At 39.0% G+C, this 24,599-nt stretch overlaps 1 protein-coding gene across 1 annotated transcript in view; it reads right to left on the minus strand.

The window, feature by feature from the left end:
• Window positions 1-23,799, minus strand: part of LOC124619647 (leucine-rich repeat-containing protein 1-like) — a 45,748-nt gene extending 21,949 nt beyond the window's left edge. The window contains exons 1-2 of the mRNA XM_047146177.1: window positions 23,598-23,799; window positions 23,300-23,513 (exon numbers count right to left, since the gene is read on the minus strand). Coding sequence (XP_047002133.1) covers window positions 23,300-23,513; window positions 23,598-23,792 — 409 coding nt within the window. The 5' untranslated portion in view covers window positions 23,793-23,799. The remainder of the gene's footprint in view (window positions 1-23,299; window positions 23,514-23,597) is intronic.
• Between the last annotated feature and the right edge of the window lie 800 nt (window positions 23,800-24,599).

The raw sequence follows: 24,599 nt of genomic DNA on the forward strand, positions 1-24,599 counted from the left end.
CAGATCCACTCCTCCAACTAGTGCGCTGCTATGTTCTCCGCAGCAGGTCAATGCTTCCTCCGCCTTGCACCCAGGCTGACCTCCGATTCTTCTTCTCCATCAACTGGTGGCCATCAATAGAGTGCTCCTCCATGCAAAAAATGACACCAAACCATGAGTGATTGTACCAACTTCCCTTCAGTCCTGGATTCTCCACGTCTTACATGAAGGTCACTGGGGTATTGCCCAGACGAAAACCCTCGCTCATCGACGAAAACCCTCGCACGTCACTATGTCTTCTGGGTAGGCATGACAGCAGACATGGAGCGCATGGTCTTGGGTTGTCAGCAGTGTACCCAGGCCCTTCCCACACCACGCTGGTCCTTCCAATCCTGGCGGGCCCCCTTTCTGCCATGGGAATGCATCCATGTGGATATTGCAGGACCCTTCCTCGGCACTTACTGGTTACTTGTCACGGATGCCTACTCCCACTTCCCTTTCATTATCTGATGCTCCCCTATCACCACAGAGAATACCATCATGGCCCTATCAAAAATATTTTCTATTGAATGCCTTCTCGTCACCTTGGTATCAGACAACAGCCCACAATTCTGCAGTCAAGAGTTTGCCAAATTCTGCCATGATAATGGTATCCACCACGTCTTTACCCCTCCTTTCCATCCCCGCACTTGCACTTTTGGGCCCTGGCCCAGCTGGTTTCCAGGGCTCATTATCCGGCCCTGTGGTTGACAACTGTTTCACGTATGTCTGGATGTCAGGGTGGTTTCGCGTCACCGCAACCAACTGCGTCCTCGTTTCCTCGAGCAGCTGCAGCCCCAAATGCCGGCTCCCCTCTCTCTCCCATCACTGGTCCCTTCCTTGGTGCCTCTGTTGATGCCCTCTCCTCAGCTGGTGGATGATCTTCCTGGAGATAGCCAGCAGATGCCGACTGCTAGCCCCACGCTGCCGCATACTCTGGACCCGGGACCTTCCCCAGAACCCACTTCCTAGCCCCTCTTCAGTGCCGCCTCGGTTGAACGACGTGCACGTCCTCATGCCGCTTGCCCAGCCCAACGTCGCGTCGAAACCGCTGTGGTGTCCCAGCTGCCTTGCATGGAAGGCGGCACCCTATTCTCCAGCGGCCGGGTTCCACTGCCTCCTTCAGGAGGACTTAGCTGCAGATCAGCCTACGGCACTGGGCTATATTGGTACTCTCTCCCCCATCGTTGCCCGTGCCACACCAGCTTTTCTGAGGCGGGAGAGGTGTTATGCCAGAGCCAAGGTAGCCACTGAGTGCCGGCAAACCATATGACACCACAGAGTATGCAGGAAGTATCAGTACACCAAAACCTGGTGGCTGGAGACAGCTATTTAGGGGCTACAGCCAGCCCAGAGTTCAGTTCACTCCAGATGCCAACCTCGTGTACTTCAACCGCTGAAAATTATGTCTTCATCTCTGAATTGGACTCTTACTAGTGTGTGTGTGTGTGTGTGTGTGTGTGTGTGTGTGTTACCACAAACATGTGTGGAAAATTAGATGTGAACTTTCATTTGCCTCAATTAGGAGACTCTTACTGTCATCGTTATTGTTACCTTTCACTTGTTGTTCAGTCATCAACCTTGTGAACTTAACATCAATAAAAGTTATGCTTGTGAAAAATTGAGAATTGTCAGTAGCAACACATAAAATTCATGAAACTGAACAGTTCAAATTTCAAGGTTTTCAGATAGATAGTAAACTGTCATGGAAAACCCAAGTTCAGGATCTTGTTCAAAGACTTAATGCTGCCATTTTTACTACTTGAACAATATCTGAAGTGAACGTTCGATAAGAAAATTAGTCTACTTTGCTTATTTTCATTCGCTTATGTTGTATGGTATTATATTTTGGGGTAACTCTTCCTATTCTAAAAGGATTTTCTGGCTCAGAAACGTGCAGTTCAGGCAATAAATGGTGTAAGTTCGACACCATGCTGTTCGAAGTGTCGCCAAGCACAAGGATGCCATGCTTTTGCACCATTAGAGAGGTAGGTTGTAGGTGCCTTTGAGCCAAATTTCAAACTTTAGTGTCACAATGGTAGTCAATTATGGGGTTTCATAAAACCGGTCATTTTATTATGTTGCACTGTGTAGCTACAGTACAAGAATATGCTAATCGATGCAGACAGTAATAAATTACTCTAAAAAGTTTTGAAGAAACTTCACGATTGGCATAGTTTGTCTTTCCTTGTCAGTGCCTCTTTTTCAGTACTCTTTTGATTACAGAAAATCAATGCAAAAGCCACCTGTGCAATGTAGGTACAAGTAGGATGTTATTTTCAGAGCAGTTCAGTAGTACTCGAAGATTCTCTGATCATGAACAGGATGATGTGATTTGTGTCCACTGTTCAGTCTGTGAACTTGTGTCAAAGGTTAGTTTCAAGCTTGTACTCTTAAAGCATTGTCACTTTACCACAAGAAGAGTTGCATACCAAATTCGAGGTTATTATAATTTAAACATTTTTGTGAGACACAAAATATGTCAGCTCTGCTTCCTAGTGGTCATTCTACATCAACATCAGCTGATAACTTGACGGCACTTGTGTGGCTATCCAGCTCACCTGACCTCCTTCCTGATAAGCATATAGTGAGCTGTTGTCGGCAGCTGGACAGACATGGATTGAGATAGTTCCCCCACTTCTTTTGTTCTCTCATGGGGGCCATCCATCAGGGCAAAAGAGGGCGCTAAATGTTACCGGAAATGAGTCAGCTGCTTATGAGTGTATCTTAATTTTGTTGCTAAAGATGTTAACCAAAATAACATGACATCTGAAATAGCCAAAGATTTGTATATCACAATTCTGAATGGCAGTCAATAGGACTTCAAACCATTCTGTACAAAGAGGCTTTTCCAATTTCTTAACAAATACTGGAGAGTGTAAGTAGTCCTAATTTTTTTCCAGTACAGGACACAATGGTTTAGTAAAATTTAGAACACTTAGTGTGTAATGAACAGTGAAATTATATTATTTCATTCACTTGTTCATATAATCAGCTTTGGACATTTAAAACCATGTTGTGGGGTTTCTGTCATATTGGTAAATGCAGTGCCTAATTCGGACAATGCCTGCACCACAGAAAACTTCTTTCCTAATCTGTGTCTTGCATTCCTGCAGGATCTGCTTGCTTGGTTGATTTATACTATAACTTTCTCTCAGGACCAAACTTGAGTTTGAGACCTGTCTCTCACAAGTAACCCTTGATCTTGTTTAGCCATAAGTTCTTAGAATGGCCATGTGGTTGACTTTCTCCTGGATCTTAATGAATTTTTTGCCACAGATCTGTTCTTATGTCTGGTAATGTACCCATATGATATAAAGTGTGATTCTCTTCCATTACATTTTAATTTTTCATATGCTCCAGTCTTGTGATACCTGTCAACCAGTGCAACATTTTTGATCCAAGCAGTACTTGTTTATATCTTGTTGTTGGGGCCCATCATTCTGAACTGTACAGAGCCAGTGACAGATCTATCAACAGCCCCTTAAAATGAGTGGGTAATTTCTTGTCACAAAGCTCTGCAATGACTTGCCCCCATCTTAGCCAAGCAGCATTTACTCATAGTAGAATGTCTGGGAGTATCTCACCAGCTGAATTTGTATTAGAGCTGAGGTAATTACATTATGCAGTGTTACTGAGTGGTTGGTTCTTATAATTATTGTGCTGTTAGTCTAAAGTCCATATTCAATGCTCTAATTTTCGTTGACTTTAAACTAAAGCCATTATTTCTGCTGCTGAGAGTCTGATTTGTACAGTTTTGAAGCACATCATTAGTATGTAATATCATCAGATGAAGGAATATCTCAATAGCTGCTGTCACTGCATACATACACTGAATGAATTTCTGGCTCACACTGAGGTGTTACCTATCATTTTAGGGGAAATGATAGGATACACTTTCTGTTATGAAAGATCATAACAATATTTACTTTTTATTAATAGTCAAGTTTCAAACAGCATATTATGGGAAAATTTTCTATTAATATTTACAGGTACTATGAGGAATGCGGGGGCAGCTTATATACAGGACGAGATGAAGGTCATTGTGGCCATGGAAGAACAGCACTCACAATAACAATAGCAACAGCATAAAAGAAAAAACAAATTAAGTTTTTAAACAGTTGTTCTGATATTACTCATCTCTGATGTTTTGTTTTGTCAAACTGTATTTGTGTTGTGCAGTCTAATGAGACAAGACATTCGTAACTCAAGCAATTGTAATACATTGAAGAGCCAAAGAAACTGGTACACCTGCCTAATATTGTGTAGGGCCTCCGGGAGCACACAGAAGTGCCACAGCACGACATGGCATGGACTCGACTAATGTCTGAAGTAGTGCTGGAGGGAAATGACATCATGAATCCTGCAGGGCTGTCCATAAATCCATAAGAGTATGAGGGGTGGAGATCTCTTCTGAACAGCATGTTGCAAGGCATCCCAGATATGCTCAATAATCTCCACGTCTCGCAAGTTTGGTGGGCAGCAGAAGTGTTTAAGAAGAGTGTTCCTGGAGTCACTCTGTAGCAGTTCTGAACACATGGGGTGTTGCATTGTCCTGCTGGAATTTTCCAAGTCTGTCGGAATGCACAATGGACATGAATTGATGCAGGTGATCAGACAGGATGCTTATGTATGTGTCACCTGTCAGAGTCGTATCTAGATGTATCAGGGGTCCCATATCACTCCAATTGCACTTGCCTCACACCATTACAGAGCCTCCACCAGTATGAACAATTTCCTGCTCACATACAGGTTCCATGGATTCATGAGGTTGTCTGCATACCCGTACACGTCCATCCACTTGAGACAATTTGAAACAAGACTTGTCCAACCAGGCAACATGTTTCCAGTCATCAACAGTCCAATGTTGGTTTTGACGGGCCCAGCTGAGGCGTAAAGCTTTGTGTCGCACAGTCATTAAGGGTATGCGAGTGGGCCTTCAGCTCCAAAAGCCCAAACTGATGATGTTTCATTGAATGGTTCACATGCTGACACTTGTTGATGGCTCAGCATTGAAATCTGAAGCAACTTGTGGAAGGATTGCACTTCTGTCATGCTGAATGATTCTCTTCAGTCGTCATTGGTCCCATTCTTGCAGGATCTTTTTCCAGCCACAGTGATGTCAGAGATTTGATGTTTTGCTGGATTCCTGGTATTTGTGGTATACTTGGGAAAAGGTCATATGCGACAATCCCCACTTCATCACTACCTCACTTAAATCTTGATAACCTGCCATTGTAGCAGCAGTAACCAATCTAACAACTGCACCAGACATGCAAGGGTGTTGCCAACTGCAGCACCGAATTCTGCCTGTTTACATATCTCTGTATTTGAATACAAATGCCTATACCAGTTTCTTTGGTGCTTCAGTGTACAACTGTATTATAACAGGAAGTTACCTGTTGATGTATTAAGAAGTTTAATAGATTGATAATTAAAAGAAGAAATTTTCTTGGTCAGTACATAGATTTTCGAAGGATTCCAGCTTTCTTTCAGTCTCTAGCACTGAAGGTGCTGCAGAGCAAAAGAAGTCCACGAATAAGAAAAGAAGCACAGTTATTTGGATCTATTAGCTAGTCCAAAATGTAATTAACTCATGACATAGGCGACCACAGAAATTATAATACATACAATCCATTAATAAACCAAAAAGACATTTAAAAAAACCACGTCATTTTTGTGTCTTAGCGAAGGATGTGATATAGTCAAGCTAGAGATCAGTAAAAAGAGATTTTTTGAGGAATTTATGAAGAAGAAATTGGAGTAATATTCTGTTGTCCTTGAAAATGAGAGTCAACAGCTACAAATAAGTCACAGTGTGTACACTTTTAAAACACAGTGCTCGTGCTCATGAATCAACTAACAGTGTTTTTTATTACTACAGCTGCAGATTGCAACACGGAAGAAGTCTGATAAGTTCACAAGTTGGAAGAGCAACAATGTCAGTTTGTATGACCTGTGACTGTTACTGCTTTCGCCTTGGCACATCAGTAACAGCCTTCCATGCAGCCAAGCCATGATTGCCTGTCCTTCCCGCTTCGATGATGCATTCAAATATGCTGACAGGGTGTGAAAAGCAACAGGTTACCTTCGCACTAGCAGCTCGTCCCCATGATGCATGTGCCTACACAATTCAGACAAGACGTATCTGTGATGAACAATTTGTTTTTCTATTATTTTTTTGTGGAATAATAGCTCAACAATGAGCAATTTAATGATGAATGGATTTTTTAAATTAGTAGTGCAAGTTAGTGGTTTGGTATTGCTACAAGACTAAGGTAATACTTATTAGAAGCATAGTGCTGAATTTGCTGTATGCCTGTGATTACCCATAACATGGACAGTTTACCAGAAGTATTTATAAAACTGGAAGAATTAATTGGTTGTCTAATTCAGACTCAAAAAATGAACTGAATGCAAAGATAGAATCTAGTAATAATACCCTAAGAGACGAAGTACGTACCAGACAAGAAATGACTAAATAAGAATTATCTGCTAGGTTAGAGGCTACTAAAAATGAACTGTCTGCTAGGCTAGATATGACAAACAACAACCTAAAAACTCATATCTCAGGAAAATAAAAATATTAATGCTAAGATTTCAGAATTGCAGATAGCCATAAGTACTTTAAAAGGAGAGTTACCTGCAGACATGAACAATCAGTGTGATTCAATACTTAATGAGGTCAGTTTGCAATTTCGTGAATTAAATAATGACAACTAACAAATGAAAGAATTTACAGAATAGTACTTTAACAACAGTTACGAGCAAATCTCAGACACCTACGCAACTGAATGTACTGAAACAGACTAAGAATTTGAATGTAATCATGAGTCCCCACCCTGCTCTTACTAATTTCGAGGAATGAATAAATGAACTAGTTGAGCAGAAGCTGCAAGAAAGAATTAACTCAACTTTAAGCACATCTAACTCTGCCAGTGATTTAGTTAAAAATGAAGTGGAATTTCAAAAACTGTAAGGAACTGGAGAAAATAAAACAAAAATTAAGCAGACACAGGCTAAAGATAATGGACTATCAGACGATTTAATTGAAGAACTTCAACTGGGAAATGAGACAAATTTGTCAAAACAGTTTGCTAAATTTGAATCAGTTGAAGCACCAGTACATCAGGCCTATTTTTTGAGTGTGTTCTCTTGATCCTTTCCAAAGAGGTGGGAAGATTCTTAGAAAATAGATTTTGCACTTAGTTAACTGGTAGGTGCCATGGCTGAATGGAAGAACCACCCATCCAGAAGGGTTTAAGTCTTGAGATGATTTCCAGAAAAAATATAAAAAGAAATGTTGATCAAAAAGCACACAAGAAAAGTTAAACTGAAATTTCAGATATTTCTACCTTGTGCATACACTAAACAAACTGAGATGTGGTTGTCAATTGGTTCATTCAGAAACGTGCCCTGGGGTACATTTTCAATGCCACTGACAGGTAGGAATGATATTTAAGTACCGTAGATTCTCAGCAGATTCTGCAATCTGTGCTGATTTGGCGGACTGACAACTGCCAGGTTCTGAATTAACTGCTTTAGTCTTACCTATTTAGTTTTCCCTGTAGCAGATGCTTGGGCTCTTACCTTCCTATCATCTATGAATGAATTTTCCTTCTGCTGTCCTATCATAATGATATAAACCATGCATATGATGCAGAGAATTAGAATCATGGAAATGTTTATTCTGCCAAAACTGTTATGAACTTCCATAGACATAAAATTACATTAATTAGTAAGCAAATATTAATTACATTTACTCACCATCTTTGATTATAAGTAGCTAGTTGCTCATTGATGTTTACAACATAATAAGTTGATCCTAATTTGAGTAGAGCATCAAGGTCGTTGTATTAATGAGCAATATTAACAGATCAGGTGAAATCACACTACAAGGAGAAATTTCTTCAAATAGATGACTAGGGAAGGAGAGTGCACTTCTTTTTTGAAAGGTTTAGAGTAGTTTTTAAGAGTTGTATGGTGGGGCAAAAGGTTAGTTGACCCAAGGGAGGGAGGGCCTATACTGAGGTTAGGTGGATCCATAGAAGGGGTGACCTATTTCTTGCTGGGGGGAAAGATTTTGAAAGGAACACCACTGAAAAGATTGTAAGTGTCTGAGAAGTATCTTTCTACAGAAAAAGGTGTCTAAGCTGTTCTAACAGAAGTAAGGAGTGGTAATGAATTTTGTTTCCCCGTTGTGAAGAGTTCTCCAAACTAGTCAAGTATAGGAAGATTTACCTTGATTTTGCGGATTAGTGAAAGAGATGTGTCCATACATCCATGAATGTAAAAGCAGATGTCAGAGATTTGTGACTGATGATGCGGGGTTGTGATTATCTCACAATATGTAGCTCCCCAGATACAATAAGCAATGTTCATTTAAAAGGAATGTACATGACCCAAGTATAAGCTTGGGTAAATCACAGCAACTAGTCAGGGATTACTTCATTAAAAATAATGAGGCAACATACAAAAATAATGTAAGATTGAAAATTAAAACCAACATTATTTAATTTCTCTCATATGTGTAGTCTTGTGTATTGCAATTGTATTGATGTAACAATTAGTTAACCAAAATGAAATGGTACCTATCAACTGTTTAAATACATGGAAGCAAATAATGCATCTTACTACAAGAAGTAAAGTGGAGATATTCCACTAATAATCAGTAATAAGTGTCTTATTTTACTTTATTTTTATTAGCTAAAATTATAAAAGAAGCATGAGAAAAATATAGTACATTAATAGAGGTTAAAATGACATTAACAGCATACATGCACTCTGTAATGCCAATCACAAAACAAGGCAGATGCATAGAGATTAGCAGTCATTAACAAAAAGAAGAGCTTTGCTCTTTTGTGTTGAAAATATGTTAGAATTATTAAAAAAGATAAGGTGGTAACATTTATTTGTTATGTTAACTATGTGAAAGGAATTAGAAGTTGTTATGAGTTATTTAAAGAAAGTAACTCTCATAATCTTTCATCTCATTGGGGGCATACGAGATCTAACCCATCATTTTAAGGAAAATGATAGTTTACACAGTCTGTTCTTCTAAATGATGAAAGGTGAGTGTGATATATTTTTTTTATTAATAATTAAGTTTCAGACAGCATATTGTGGGAGAAATGGTCTATTAATAAATGCAGGTAATATGTGGTACATACGTACAGTATATCTGCCAGATGTGACGACGAATTTGGCATTCCCATGAGCTGTGAGCCCAATTGTTGTTAGATGTCACGAATTGGAGGTGTTTTGTGGTTGTGGAAGAATGCTGCTCACAATAACAATAGTGATGTCATAGAAGAAAACAACAACAAAAAACTTTGTAAACAGTCATTCGCTGATGTTTCACTTTGTCAGACTGTATTCACACCAGCAGCCTTTTCAGAAGTTGCAGGGGCAACAGTCTGGATCATTGACTGATCTGGCCTTGTAACACTTCCTAAAACAGCCTTGCTGTGCTGGTACTACGAACGGCTGAAAGCAAGGGGAAACTACAGCCGTGATTTTTCCCGAGGGCATGCAGCTTTACTGTGTGGTTAAATGATGATGGCGTCCTCTTGGGTAAAATATTCTGGAGGTAAAATAGTCCCCCATTCGGATCTCCAGGCGGGGACTACTCAAGAGGACGTCATTATCAGGAGAAAGAAAACTGGCGTTCCGGAGCATGGAATGTCAGATCCCTTCATCGGGCAGGTAGGTTAGAAAATTTTAAAAGGGAAATGGATAGGTTAAAGTTAGATATAGTGGGAATTAGTGAAGTTCGGTGGCAGGAGGAACAAGACTTTTGGTAAGGTGAATACAGGGTTATAAATACAAAATCAAATAGGGGTAATGCAGGAGTAGGTTTAATAATGAATAAAAAAAATGGAGTGTGGGTAAGCTACTACAAACAGCATAGTGAATGCATTATTGTGGCCAAGATAGACACGAAGCCCAAGCCTACTACGGTAGTTCAAGTTTATATGCCAACTGGCTCTGCAGATGATGAAGAAATTGATGAAATGTATGATGAGATAAAAGAAATTATTCAGATAGTGAAGGGAGACAAAAATTTAATAGTCATGGGTGATCGGAATTCAAGAGTAGGAAAAGGGAGAGAAGGAAACATAGTGGGTGAATATGGATTGGGGGAGAGAAATGAAAGAGGAAATTGTCTGGTAGAGTTTTGCACAGAGCATAACTTAATCATAGTTAACACTTGGTTCAAGAATCATAAAAGAAGGTTGTATACATGGAAGAATCCTGGAGATACTAGAAGGTATCAGATGGATTATATAATGGTAAGACAGAGATTTAGGAACCAGGTTTTAAATTGTAAGACATTTCCAGGGGCAGATGTGGACCCTGACCACAATCTATTGGTTATGAACTGTAGATTAAAACTGAAGAAACTGCAAAAACGTGGCAATTTAAGGAGATGGGACCTGGATAAACTGACTAAACCAGAGGTTGTACAGAGTTTCAGGGAGAGCATAAGGGAACAATTGGCAGGTATGGGGGAAAGAAATACAGTAGAAGAAGAATGGGTAACTCTGACGGATGAAGTAGAGAAGGCAGCAGAGGATCAAGCAGGTAAAAAGACAAGGGCTAGTAGAAATTCTTGGGTAACAGAAGAAATATTGAATTTAATTGATGAAAGGAGAAAATATAAAAACGCACTAAATGAAGCAGGCAAAAAGGAATACAAACATCTCAAAAATGAGATCGATAGGAAGTGCAAAATGGCTATGCAGGGATGGCTAGAGGACAAATGTAAGGATGTAGAGGCTTATCTAACTAGGGGTAAGATAGATACTGCCTACAGGAAATTTAAAGAGACCTTTGGAGAAAAGAGAACCACTTGTATGAATATCAAGAGCTCAGATGGAAACCCAGTTCTAAGCAAAGAAGGGAAAGCAGAAAGGTGGAAGGAGTATATAGAGGGTCTATACAAGGGCGATGTACTTGAGGACAATATTATGGAAGCGGAAGAGGATGTAGATGAAGATGAAATGGGAGATAGGATACTGCGTGAAGAGTTTGACAGAGCACTGAAAGACCTGAGTCGAAACAAGGCCCCGAGAGTAGACAACATTCCATTAGAACTACTGAAAAACTTGGGAGAGCCAGTCCCGACAAAACTCTACCATCTGGTGAGCAAGACATATGAGACAGGCAAAATACCCTCAGACTTCAAGAAGAATATAATAATCCCAATCCCAAAGAAAGCAGGTGTTGACAGATGTGAAAATTACCAAACTATCAGTTTAATAAGTCACAGCTGCAAAATACTAATGCGAATTCTTTACAGATGAATGGAAAAACTGGTAGAAGTCGACCTCGGGGAAGATCAGTTTGGATTCCGCAGAAATGTTGAAACACGTGAGGCAATACTGACCCTATGACTTGTCTTGGAAAATAGATTAAGGAAAGGCAAACCTATGTTTCTAGCATTTGTAGACTTACAGAAAGCTTTCGACAATGTTGACTGGAATACTCTCTTTCAAATTCTAAAGATGGCAGGGGTAAAATGCAGGGAGCAAAAGGCTATTTACAATTTGTACAGAAATCAGATGGCAGTTATAAGAGTCGAGGGGCATTAAAGGGAGGCAGCAGTTGGGAAGGGAGTGAGGCAGGGTTGTAGACTGTCTCCGATGTTATTCAATCTGTATATTGAGCAAGCAGTAAAGGAAACAAAAGAAAAATTCAGAGTAGGTATTAAAATCCATGGAGAAGAAATAAAAACATTGAGGTTCGCCGATGACATTGTAATTCTGTCAGGGACAGCAAAGGACTTGGAAGAGCAGTTGAACGGAATGGATACTGTCTTGAAAGGAGGGTATAAAATGAACATCAACAAAAGCAAAACGAGGATAATGGAATGTAATCGAATTAAGTCGGGTGACGCTGAGGGAATTACATTAGGAAATGAGACACTTAAAGTAGTAAAGAAGTTTTGCTATTTGGGGAGCATAATAACTGACGATGGTCAAAGTAGAGAGGATATAAAATGTAGACTGGCAATGACAAGGAAAGCGTTTCTGAAGAAGAGAAATTTGTTAATATCGAATATATATTTAAGTGTCAGGAAGTCGTTTCTGAAAGTATTTGTATGGAGTGTAGCCATGTATGTAAGTGAAACATGGGCAATAAACAGTTTGGACAAGAAGAGAATAGAAGCTTTTGAAATGTGGTGCTACAGAAGAATGCTGAAGATTAAATGGGTAGATCACATAACTAATGAGGAAGTACTGACAGAATTGGGGAGAAGAGGAGTTTGTGGCACAACTTGACAAGAAGAAGGGACCGGTTGGTAGGACATGTTCTGAGGCATAAAGGGATCACAAATTTAGCACTGGAGGGCAGCATGGAGGATAAAAATCGTAGAGGGAGACCAAGAGATGAATACACTAAGCAGATTCAGAAGGATGTAGGTTGCAGTAAGTACAGGGAGATGAAGAAGCTTGCACAGGATAGATTAGCATGGAGAGCTGCATCAAACCAGTCTCAGGACTGAAGACAACAACAACAACAACATTCACACCATGCAATCTAATGACACAGGGCATTTGTAAACATATCTGATGGGCGTCATCTGCCATTGTGTAAAGAAACTTTAATAGATAATTGAAAGAAGAAATTTTCTTGGGCAGTATTTAGCTTGAGGATTCAGCTTTCTTTCAGCCTCTAGCACTGGAGACATTGCAGAGAAATAGAACAAAAGCACTGTTATTCAGATCTGATTAGCAGGTGCGAATCATAATTAATTCATGACATAGGCAACCACAAAAACTATATTATGTAACCTCATACTGACCAACTAAAAAGACAGATATCTACCAGATAAGGAGGTGAAATTCCAACTTTTCTGTGGACAGCATTCATTCATAATGATACAGTAGCCTGGAAATGTAGCCTTCTGGAACACTATGAGCATGAATTGCTTTCCAGATAGGATCATGATGGATGCTGTTAAATTTATGTTTTTTTACTTCCAGGAATTGTGGTATAATGACTGATTTTTATGTCAACATTTTTCTATTATCGTATGTGAGCCATGAACTGTATATGTTGTATTGTGGCCCTTAACAACACACTGGTTTGAGGAAATGTGGGAATGCTTTGTAGATGATGAATTCCTTCAAGAATTTTGGTTGTATGCATGAGAAAGTGGATTTTGAAGCAAGGAGTGGTGCTTACCCACATCTCCTTCACCTTTACAGGTATCTTAATCAATAATAGAGTTGAAGAGTACTGTAAGAATCCCAGGTCCTCTTCACCCTAGTATCTTCTCACGTTCCAGATGATACATTATTTGGTCCCATCAGCTTCTGTTCTTCATCCTACTCATAGCAGCTCAAGCTGCAGTTCATTTAATGTGACTAGTGACTATGACAGCTAACGTTGTCTACTGCTCCTGGGGAAACTAGCAACAGTCTTCCCTCAGCGAGATCAGCTATCTGCAGCGAGCAATGGGCCACATGAGATGAGAGGTCAGTCACAGTGCTCAGAGAGCAGTGCATCTACAACTGTCTGTGGAAGTGTAGACTCAGTACCATTCCAGTTAATGAAATTGTTCACTACAAAAATGTTACTTAGAGATGAACAACACAAAAAACTGATTGAAAATGTCTTGAAGTTTCCTTCTTATTTTGGTATTGGTAGTCCAGTGTATAATGGCTATAACATGAAAGACAGTGCTTGGAAGAAAACTGAAATTCATCCAGAATTCAATTAAGAATGATATCATGTACACTCAGTGTCAGTGGTTTATTAACAATGAGGAGCAGAGTTCTATCAGTCACTATGCAGTCAAGAAGAACATTCCTAATTCATTCTTGTAATCCAATTATTCTGCCAATGTACTGGCCCTGCATGGATGTTAAAATAGTTTATAATTGAGTCATACAATGACAAACCTCAAAAATTGGGCAGACTACTATATGATTTTTGGCAGCTTAATTTGGTATGTTTCATAATAAGGTATGTTACTACTTTCCAGGAATGCAGCACTAAGGAGAATGTACAGACAAGAAGCCAGAATGATTAAGTTGTTTGTCATATTTGAGTTTATGGGAAGTGGCATATGAAAAATGTGAAATATGTAAGAAACATGAAAAAGTGTTTTAAGAAACTCTACAAACACGATATGATGATAATTAAAGATAAGTATCTGATGATTGACAATAGCTGTTGGCTGAGAAAAAGGTTTCAGAATATTTTCATTCAGTCAAACTGACTTGCCTCCTACAAGAATAAGTGGTAAACAATGTCCGAATTTGACAGTTTAGAAGGAGCTGGAAACATTTTGCCACTTCTGAAAAGTGTCCTATATTACTTTTGTCAAAAACTTGGCTGAATGAATTACATCATGAATTACACCAGGAGAAGTTAAAGAATCACAAAAATTTGTCTGTTGCTTTCCATAAGATCAAACATCAATGAACAAGACTCTTATGTGCATCCAGGAATGCAGCAACACAACTGATAAACAAATATTGGTAAATGGAGAACAAGGAGCCACCATGGGCAGGGGAAAAACTTGAACATTTTTCATTGACGGATACAATAAATTCTACTTGTAATCAAATTTCTCAGCTGCATCTTCTGATCGTCAGATGAGGATGGCTGAAAAACCAAGAAGCACTAAATTATTTCAATGTACTGACATCTTACTTTGTACAGGTCTGCTGATGTAACTGTGGGATATTTTAATTACAAACACCAACTATCTAAATGACATGTTTCATTGCCATGAACAAAAATCAGAAAATTAGAATACATTTGCAGATGCAGCATGGAAGTTACATATTGAACAACTGCACTACTTTCAATAGGGTAGAACAGGTAAACTATATGGAATGTGACATAATAATTTGCTAATAATTATTAGTGAGTCATTACAGTGAAAGAAGGCAAGAGAAAATAGAGGAGCATCAAAGATACCCATCAAAAGAGGCTAAAAAAGGGAAAAGAACCTTATCTTCAACTTCATGTCAAATATATGGTTTCCTTAAATTGCTTAAGGCTAATACTGAGATGGTTCCTTTGAAGAAAACACAGCCAAATTCCTACTCTATCCTCCCACAATCCAAGCTTGTGATCAGTTTCTGATGACATCTTTAACCCTAATCTTCCTTCCTTCTAGTCAGTGTACTAAGAAATGACCACTGGGTGACTGTGATATGGTATCATTTCTTGGAGAAGTAGATTGTAAATGATAGTAAAGTTATTCTACAGTGTTGCCTGTTTCCCTAACTTTCACACTGTACAGTTAAACTGTTAATTTCAGTTTACTTCACAGAAGTATGTCAAACATTCAGCATTATGATTTCTGCACTTTATGAGGAAAACTCCATATCACACCCCCTTCAGAATTAGTGGTAAGAGGGCCCACTGGACAGCCCGTCAAAAACTGAACACAGATCAACAGGAAGAAGGTGTACTGGACTGTGAAAAAAAAAGCAAAATATAAACAATGCATGGCCCAAGAACAGGAAGTGCAATATTGAGCAGCTGGGAGAAGAAATGACATTGTAGTTAATTGGTTACAATGATGGACTGCTACATGGGCGAGCCGTGTTCAAACCTCCCCTGATACCTTATCAACACCTTATTTGTATGACTGGTAAGTAAGATATGCCTTCTTGCATGATATAGGTGCCTGTATGCATGTGAATGTGATCACTCTTAAGGAAATGATGAAAGCATAATAGTTTGTCACATAAGTTGCAACAAATGAATGCAACAGTTTCACAATCACACGGTTTCTCTGTGCTCTGTCAAAACATATGTTTATAACATTTTTTTGTTGCTTTCATTTTGGAAGTCTTGACTTTTGAATTCCTTTGTTGTAACATAGTTCAACCTGTTTATTTGTTGTTTTCATTTCTGTGAGATGTTTATGTGGTATCTCACCTGCTCTCACTATTCATCACATTTACTTGTGGCAATGCCATATTCTTACCACATGATTCATATTTTATAATAAATGTACAGTATGACAACTGCCAAGACTACAGATAGAGAACAGACAGCTCATATGTTGTGGGGAAAAAAAAAAAAAAAAAGACAGTGGTACGAGGGAGTTTTGAACACAACTTGGCAGCTCGGCAATCCAACACTTTGACCACTTACCCATGACGCCATCACTGTTTAATGGTGCTTTTCATTGCACTTCTTGTTCTTGGACCATTCACTGTTTCTATTTTGCTTCTTCCTGTTTCCATGCGTGATCTGTGTTCAGTTTTTGACAGGCTATCCACAGGGCCATCTTACCACTAAATGTGAGGGGGATGTGATGGGGAGTTCCCTTGCTAGGAAGATAATGATTAAACCATTGCTATTGAGCATTCTTGGACAAAGAATGTGGATGTAATTGTTGATTCCCTTCTGTCTTCTAGCACAACATTAAAATTTTGGTGCTCTTGGAAATGAAATGAAAACAATGTCAGTGCAGATGATTTTTTATGTGGAAAATCATAACAGTTCTTTTGAAGTTTTAATCATCATCAACATATGTGTACCTTGCAAGTGATGATAACTGATTAAGTACCTCTATGAACTGCTCCTGGCTGAAGTGGAAAACACCACTCTACCGCATGCCACTGCACCTAGTGATTTCTGGCAATGAGTGCTGCATTAGCATGCTTAAATGAAATGCATTTACTCTATCAAAATGTTGGCTTCATTCAAAAACTGCAGTTGAGCACAGACCCACCAGGTTCAGAGTAAAAATAAATACAAAAATAAAAAGCAACAGATCCACCAAAAAGGAAAAAAGAAATGTAGGTTATGAGAATTATACAATGGGAGGGCTGTACCAGATTACACCAAACAACAAGTTCAGTGTATTAGAAAACAAATACTGCATAGAAGACAGGAGAAGTTATTTAGTAAAGGAAATAATTTGAATGGCAAATTATGTTGCAGGCACAAAGAAATCAAAGGAAAATCTCAAATGATACAAGGCTGCTATTAAAAAGGAGGCTAGGGTTTCAAGTAAATGACAATAAGTTCACAAGAGAATATGCTGAACCAAACAAAATTATTTATTAAACCAGCAGCAGCTGTGAAATGATGCAATAAAAATTTAGTAAGTGGAACAATTGAGAACAATAAAAGTATGAAGGAGGCAAAACAAAACTGTATGTTGGGTAAACTCCACATCTCATCAATTGAGTTTGCAAGTAGCAAATTCCTACCAGCAGAGAGAAAATTTTACAAGTATTTCAGGATTTCTTTAAATGTTTGTATACTTTCAACAGGGGAATGGCAAATACATATGGATGTTTGTATACTTTCAACAGGGGAATGGCAAATACATATGGTTAATCATGAACATAATGAAATTTGAGATATAATACCAGGTGTGGTTGTAAATCTACTACTTATATCACGCTCCAAGCCACCTTTTCATGTGTCTCCCATCATTACGAAAGCAAACTTCTTGCACCAAGTACACATTTAATACTATAGGTTTTCTCAGGGATGGAGATACACATGCAGATAATGATGATGCAATCATTTAAAAACTGATAAAATAATCACCACGTTTTTATAACCATTTTCATGCTAATGTATAGAAGAACACAATTAGTTTCAATGCCATATGCCAGTACAAAACTTTATATCCGACACCACTCATCGTACATGACCTTGAATCTATTATTACTATTATATGCAGTAAAGTAATCCTTGCACATAACATGTTCACGAGGTGTATAAAGCCATTCAAAGGATGGAAGATCAGGGTTTTAACTGCTCATCCGCGATGAAGTCACTAGATGTGGATCACAAGTTCCAATCGGGAAAGGACGAACACAGAAATTGGTCAGACATTTCAAGGGAACCATTCTAGAAAACACCTTATGCGATTTGGAGAAGCAACAGAAAATCTAAATCTGGATGGCCAATAGTTATTTGACCCGTCATCCTCCAGAGTATGATTCCACTGTCTTACCGCCTCACTTAGTAAAGACATTCAAGGTATGAAGAAACAGAAGGTGCTCCGACAGGATGGTTTTTCATTTGAAATTAGAGCTGAAGGAAACTACCTGCTATTATTCGCCTTCACAAGAAAATCTTGTGGAAGTTGCAAGACAATTAATTACATGTTTTCAAAATGTAGTATTAGATGTGTCTGAAAAGAAAAGCTTGCAAGCTGCTTGTATTAATAGAAAAAATTGCTTGTAAAAGCTATTAAATTGTAAGGCAGAATTGTGGGCTAGTACCTGTCTTCAGAAAATGAAACATCAGTACTCCTGGTAGACACATGAAAGAATACACTATCCGACCTTTTGGAACTATTACTACCTTCCTCACGTTTGGAAGGTTTAAAAAGGAAGATTGGTTGGTTTTTAGAGTTAAAGTGAGCAAGCTGCAAGGTCATCAGTCCCTTCATCGTATATGTATCAAACCAGGAATAATGCTCAGGAGGAGGATACAAAAGGCAAACCCTGGGAAGCCTGACTGTAAGCAGGATATAATGAGGCAGAGATAAAATCAAGAAGTAGGGGGTGGAGGGGTGGGGGGGGGGGGGGGGGGGGGTGAGAGGGGGTAAGGTGGGTGAACTGCTCTGCCCAGAATGTAGTTGGAGGTCCCCAGAGCATGGTATGCAGTGGAAGACACACATTGCATCCCACCAGCACCACCTCACTGTCCATTGCCCCAAGAAAAGGAGCAGCACAGACAAGGTGATAAAAGTTTGGGAAAGATAAAACATTACAAATGGCAGACATAAAAGAACAAGGAGAATAAAACGGTGGGAAGGGTAGGGGCCAGGTCAGACCAACAAGCAAGGGCCACCGTGGGCTCCCTGGGCCAGAGCAGTTGAGGGGTGCTCCTCCAAACCCTCAGGTGGTCAATGAGGCCAAAGTGCCCCATCTCACTGAGATGAGTAGAAAGCACCTTCTTGGGTGAAACACAAAACTGGGTCAGCCATTTTGGCATCATCCACTAGCACCAGAAGTAATGTGTCAGGAAGTTTAAGAGATTGCCGCAAAGCAGACATACTTGGGTTGTCTATTATGATGTGGGCCACTGTCAAGCGGGCACTACAGCGACAGTAAGTTGCGTCCTCACATCGGAGAATGTCAGCCAAGTGTAGCCAACGTGTAGCTGACAAAGTATGGTGGATTCCCTGCGAGAAGCGCAAAATGGAAGACTGCCGTATGGTTGTGTTCTCCTTTATTACCCTCAGTTTTTTTGGGTGAGTCCAGAGTGAACTATTCCGAGTTCCAGGCATCCAACAGTTGATGGTGTAGAGTCAACCGAAGGTCCAGTTCTGAACCCCCCCCCCAAAGCAGTCATCATGTTTATTCCCTGAAATCCCAACATGTTCAAGGATCCAAACAAAGTCAACTGGCCATCCAACTTGATGGATGCCAGAAAGAGGATCCTGGGTAGTTGTGACCGATGAGCGATGAGGGTAGCACTGGTCTATAGCTTGGAGCCCGCTCAGGGAGTCGCTGCAGATTAGAAGCATCTCGCCAGTGCAAGAATGAGCATGGCTAAGAACTCATTTCATGGCCACCAATTCAGTAGTGAAGACACTGTATCCATTCGGCAAGAACATAGTTCACTGCATCTTGCTTGTGTGTACACGAAACCGGTTCATCCATCAACTCTTGGGCCATCAGTGTGTACCACTTCCAAACCTGGAAATTTATGAAGGACAACCAGGAACAGGTGGCAAAACACCATGGGGGCAACTGAATCTTTTGGTCCAAAGCATAAATTTGGACAGGTCTGAGGTTGGGGTACATGCCATGGGTCATAAGCGATTGCCCTCTGACAATAAGTGACAATGGGGAAGTTCAAGTTCAGAGCAGAGACCCTGTAGTTGAACTGTGACTCCAGTTTTGGGTCTCTGTTGAGGAAGGTGAACCTCTCTGCTAGGAAAAAGTGCATGGTAGTCTGGATAATTATGGGAGCTGCGAACATGGGTGGCATAATTGAGTAGCTGTTGTTGGAGCCTGATCTATAGTGAAGGGATCCAAGCCTCTGTGAGTAGGCTGTTTACAGGGGTAGTTTGAAAGGCTCCTGTTGCAGATCAGATCACACAGTGGCGCATCAGGTCCAGAGACTGCAATGCTGAGCACGATGATGCCAAACCATATGCCAGATGCCAATAATCAAGACTTGACAGGATCATGCCTTTGTAAGGCTGCAGAAGTGTAGTGCGGTCTGCACCACGCCTAGTGTTACCGAGGCATCGAAGTATCTTCAAGGCGTATATACAGACAAGAAAAAAATTCCTGGATTTTTTTCCAGTTAAAAATATACTTTCTGAGGTGAAAATAAACTTTTTTCCAGGTGAAAGTACATTTTTCTATGATAGGTTATGATATACTTTCACTCGGAGCTGTAAAACTTACCAATCTTTGGAATGGTGAAGGATTTATACACTGACATAGAACATTCTGGCACTTTAGGAATGTTTTAGTATTACAAAAGTATAAATGGGAACTCCACCAATTACATGATGGTAGCTTCCGAAGCACTGAAATCAAGAGTGCAATGTGCTTTTGTCAGTCAATCATAGCTCATATCACATGATCTCACCAGCCAATGACAGCAGATATTTAGAGCACAGGAAACGTGAAGTGAGCTGATAGCAACATCATTGTTAAGTAAAGTGAACACACAAATAGAAAAATTTAATGGTTTAAATTAATATATAACCATAAGAAAAGCTAAGCTTTCGCATGTGATACCAATTGTCAAAATCTTTTTGCTGTTTTTTTCCCGAGGGTTTGATCAGACAGGATCCTAAGAGCATCATTCTAAATTTCAGCATTGACTATTATTGACGAGCACAATTATAAATTTCACTGCTGTGCACTATAAATTCTGTCAAACATTTCAACATTTCCCATAGTAAAGACAGTTACCTGTGGAATTGCTCGAGAACTTGCGTCACACCTTTTTTTAAAATGTAATTATTCTTTTTGCCATCATTATTGCATAATTTGTAATCTATGAAAGAACTAAAATAAATATAGAAAACTAACCTTGAAACTTGGTCTTTTTTAGAGTGTATTACCATTTTAAGATGTATCTAACACGAATGTGCCAGTAAAATTTTAAATAATGGCGTAAATGCCTGATTTTCTGTGGATGAAATATTTGAGTGACTTGTCCTCAGTGTTAAACGAGAGTTTAACATGCTATGATTTAAGAAATCCATTTTGCGGTAATATATTTCTGTATTGAATGAGTTCTTTTCTGCTTTAGAGACTGCTGGGACCATATGAGCACCAGTGGGAGAAAGTTTCATCCACTTCATATGCAAGTCATTCGTCACGGTTCCATCGATGGGCACATTCTCCTTGGCATATATTGAGAGGCTACTACCATCGAGGTACTTGATGAACTCATTTTCAAATACTGGAAGAGTATAGTCTGGATATTTGTGCATGGATAGTTACCCTGCCTCGAGATGTTTTATTCCCTGGAAACCATCAGATACACAGCTTGCAACTGTGACTGGGTGCCATGAACTTCGTTAGCCGTTCAGTAATATAGTGGGATGCATATAGCTGAAGACTTAACTGCACAGAGATGTCTATAGAAGGCCTTTATCTGGCAGTGGGCAATATGTCTGGAAACTGGATACAACAAAAGCTCACGAACACTGTGACTAAAGTAAAATATGTGACAGAGATCTCAGAATCACAGTAGATCAAGAGTCATGGCAGACAAGGTAATGGATTTTCTTAATTTCTATCGTTCGACTAGGTTTTGGAAAAAGTCACCCAAGAATGGTGACAGAGACTGAGCCAAATAGAAGGTGGTGATCAGTTCAGACTGGGTCCCAAATTAAAGAGTATATGCTGATTGTCCATCCTTTGCTGATGACATAGCTATCTTAAGCAGAAGTCAAAATAGAAAGCTCAGCCATCTAAAGGAAGCAGCTGAGACAGTTGGTCTACAAGTTTCCTTCAACTAAATGAAATACGTGAGAAACCTCTATAACAGACCAAAATGGAACAATGACTATGGAAAGATTGCATGGGCCAAGGAATTCAATTATGTAGCTGATGTGATTCAGGAGAAAAGGTTGCAGCAGGAAGCAATCAATGCTACAGTCTTAAAATTAGATGGGGCTATCATCTGACACCAAACTCTTCCCCGAGGCAGGACTTAATAGTTCCAAAAGCTAGCATAGTCTTTGTAATTTTGTATATGTCTACCAGCAGCATTTAACATTTCACCTTCTGAACATAAGTATTGACCAGCAATTCAGTATAAAATTCTTTGTTTTCTTGAGTGAATTTTCCTTTTGATAAAAAAACTACAAGTAGGCACTTTGCATTGGAGCAAAGTTAAGCCAGGATATTGTGTTGATTATACCAGAAGGAGTGTATGCATCACAGACCTTAACTATGAGGACAAAGGAAGCCATCAGACATTGACAGAAAGGGAATGGTGGATAATGAGAACGAAAATGAGCAACGGAAGGTTTATGGATAGGCAAGATTAAGACCTAATGAAGAATTATACAGAAAGATAGAAGTAATAACATCACTAATTAAAGAGAGATGACTGCTATTGTATGGGCACATATGCAGACTTGACAATGACCAGCAGATCACAAGGATAAGTTACAACTCAAACAGAAATGAGATTGTTTCAAAATGCACAAAATATTTGCAACAAGCTGATATTTCAGAAAACACAGATGTGAACAATGTGACTTTAAGATAGATTGCACACAACTATAGGGAATTCAAAAAGACCAAGAATCTTGAACACTGAGAGGGCCTCTGTCAGATTAAAGGAAGTAGGTCACAACAGAGAGACTAAAGAAGTTATCAAAAAATGCAAAGAGAGATACACCAAAAAACTGAAAATGTTTTTGAATGTCAATCCTATCCATAGAAGTGCAATATGGATACAAATAAATATTCATAAGCACTTACTGACTCAGCTTTAAAACAGTATTTAGCATCCAAGCACTGAGGGGAAAAGAAAGAACATAGAAATATGAAAAAAAGCAGTAAGCACAATGCTACTTATGTTAGCATGTATGTTTTCCTAAAATACTACAAGACATTAGCAACCGCTTAAAAAGTCTTGATAAGTTGTACGAAAATATGACTATCACAGACAGTCACTCTTGCAGGTATTCAGTAACAACACAAAAAGCAAAAATAAAAGTTCTACCCCCCCCCCCCCCCCCCTTACACAAAAAAAAAACTGGTTGCACACAGGAAAGGTAGTAATTTACAATGTGTAAGGTACTGCTGACAAAACAGAATGAAAAGTAAATAAATTACCAACATACCTTTAGGCAAATATACAAGTCTATTCCTGGAGAGAGACAATTCTTGGAGGTTACTTAATTTGCAAAGACTTTCTGGCAACACAGACAGGAAGTTGTGCGCAACATCAAGAACAGTCAAATTGCACAAATCACCTATTTCATGTGGTAGAAAGTTCAGCTTATTTTGAAACAGGTATAAACCAGTTAGCTGCTTCAGTGAACCTATCCAAGTGGGCTATTAAAAATAAAATTACTTTCAAGTGTCAAATATTAAATCAACAATTTCCGGAACTTCCATCTGTTTTTCTTTCATACTAACCAATGTAGTGATATGATTCTCTTTTAAATACAGATCTGTTATACATTCTGCATAGTGAAGTTCATCAGGAAATTTGTCAAAGTCTCTGTAATTCCAGTGCAGAATTGTTTTTTTATGTACTTCTCCAAGCAGCTGACAATCCATTAGAGTACTACCACAACATCTGTGACATTGAGGCAGATGCAAACAGGGCATTCTGCCAAGGAAAAAAAAAAAATTGTGTCGGCATCAAAATAGCTCCTTGCTCCTTCAGAAAAACCTTGGAAGAAACTGTTTGGTTCTGCTACTGATTTTCCATCTGATAAATTTTGAATCTTATATTTGTAATAAAAGTTAAATCTTGTAAAAACACGCCATCAAAAGTTATAATTGTTTGATGCATGGTGGAAACAACAGGATAACCAATTATTATTATTATTATTATTATTATTATTTTCAACAAGTGCAGAAGAAATACATTCTTCAGCTGAAGAATCACTGACTTTAATTTAGATAGTTCTTAACCAAATGAATCAGTCCACTACTCCACCTAAAACTGTTGATTTATAACAGGGATACTACAATCAAGGGAAATTGCACCAACTGACATGTCACAGATCTGAAGCAAATATAGACTACTACTCTGCTCAAGATTGTTTCAAAGAGATTCATTTCCAAAAGTAGAAATGAAACTACCGTTGCAAGCTATATCAGTTTATGTTGTGGTGCAAGCAAACTTAACAGGCGTGTTAAAGTACCTTAGACACTTATTAATGAGGTGTTAACCATAAAAATTCAAATTATTGTAAATTTTTCTGAGCCTGATAGCTGCATAAAAAAGATGTTTTTAAATATACAAGAACTCTCTCCACCGTAACAGACAATAGTAAAATGTGCACAGTGGAAAGAAAAGATGATCACGATTCAGATTACAGCACTTATTTTTTTTTTTCCTTGTTGTAAGATTGAGATGCCTAATAGGATTGAATTAAAAATAAATTTCTATGCAAGAAACCAGGTCAA

This window comes from Schistocerca americana, chromosome 6, assembly GCF_021461395.2.
Source record: "Schistocerca americana isolate TAMUIC-IGC-003095 chromosome 6, iqSchAmer2.1, whole genome shotgun sequence".
NCBI lineage: Eukaryota > Metazoa > Arthropoda > Insecta > Orthoptera > Acrididae > Schistocerca > Schistocerca americana.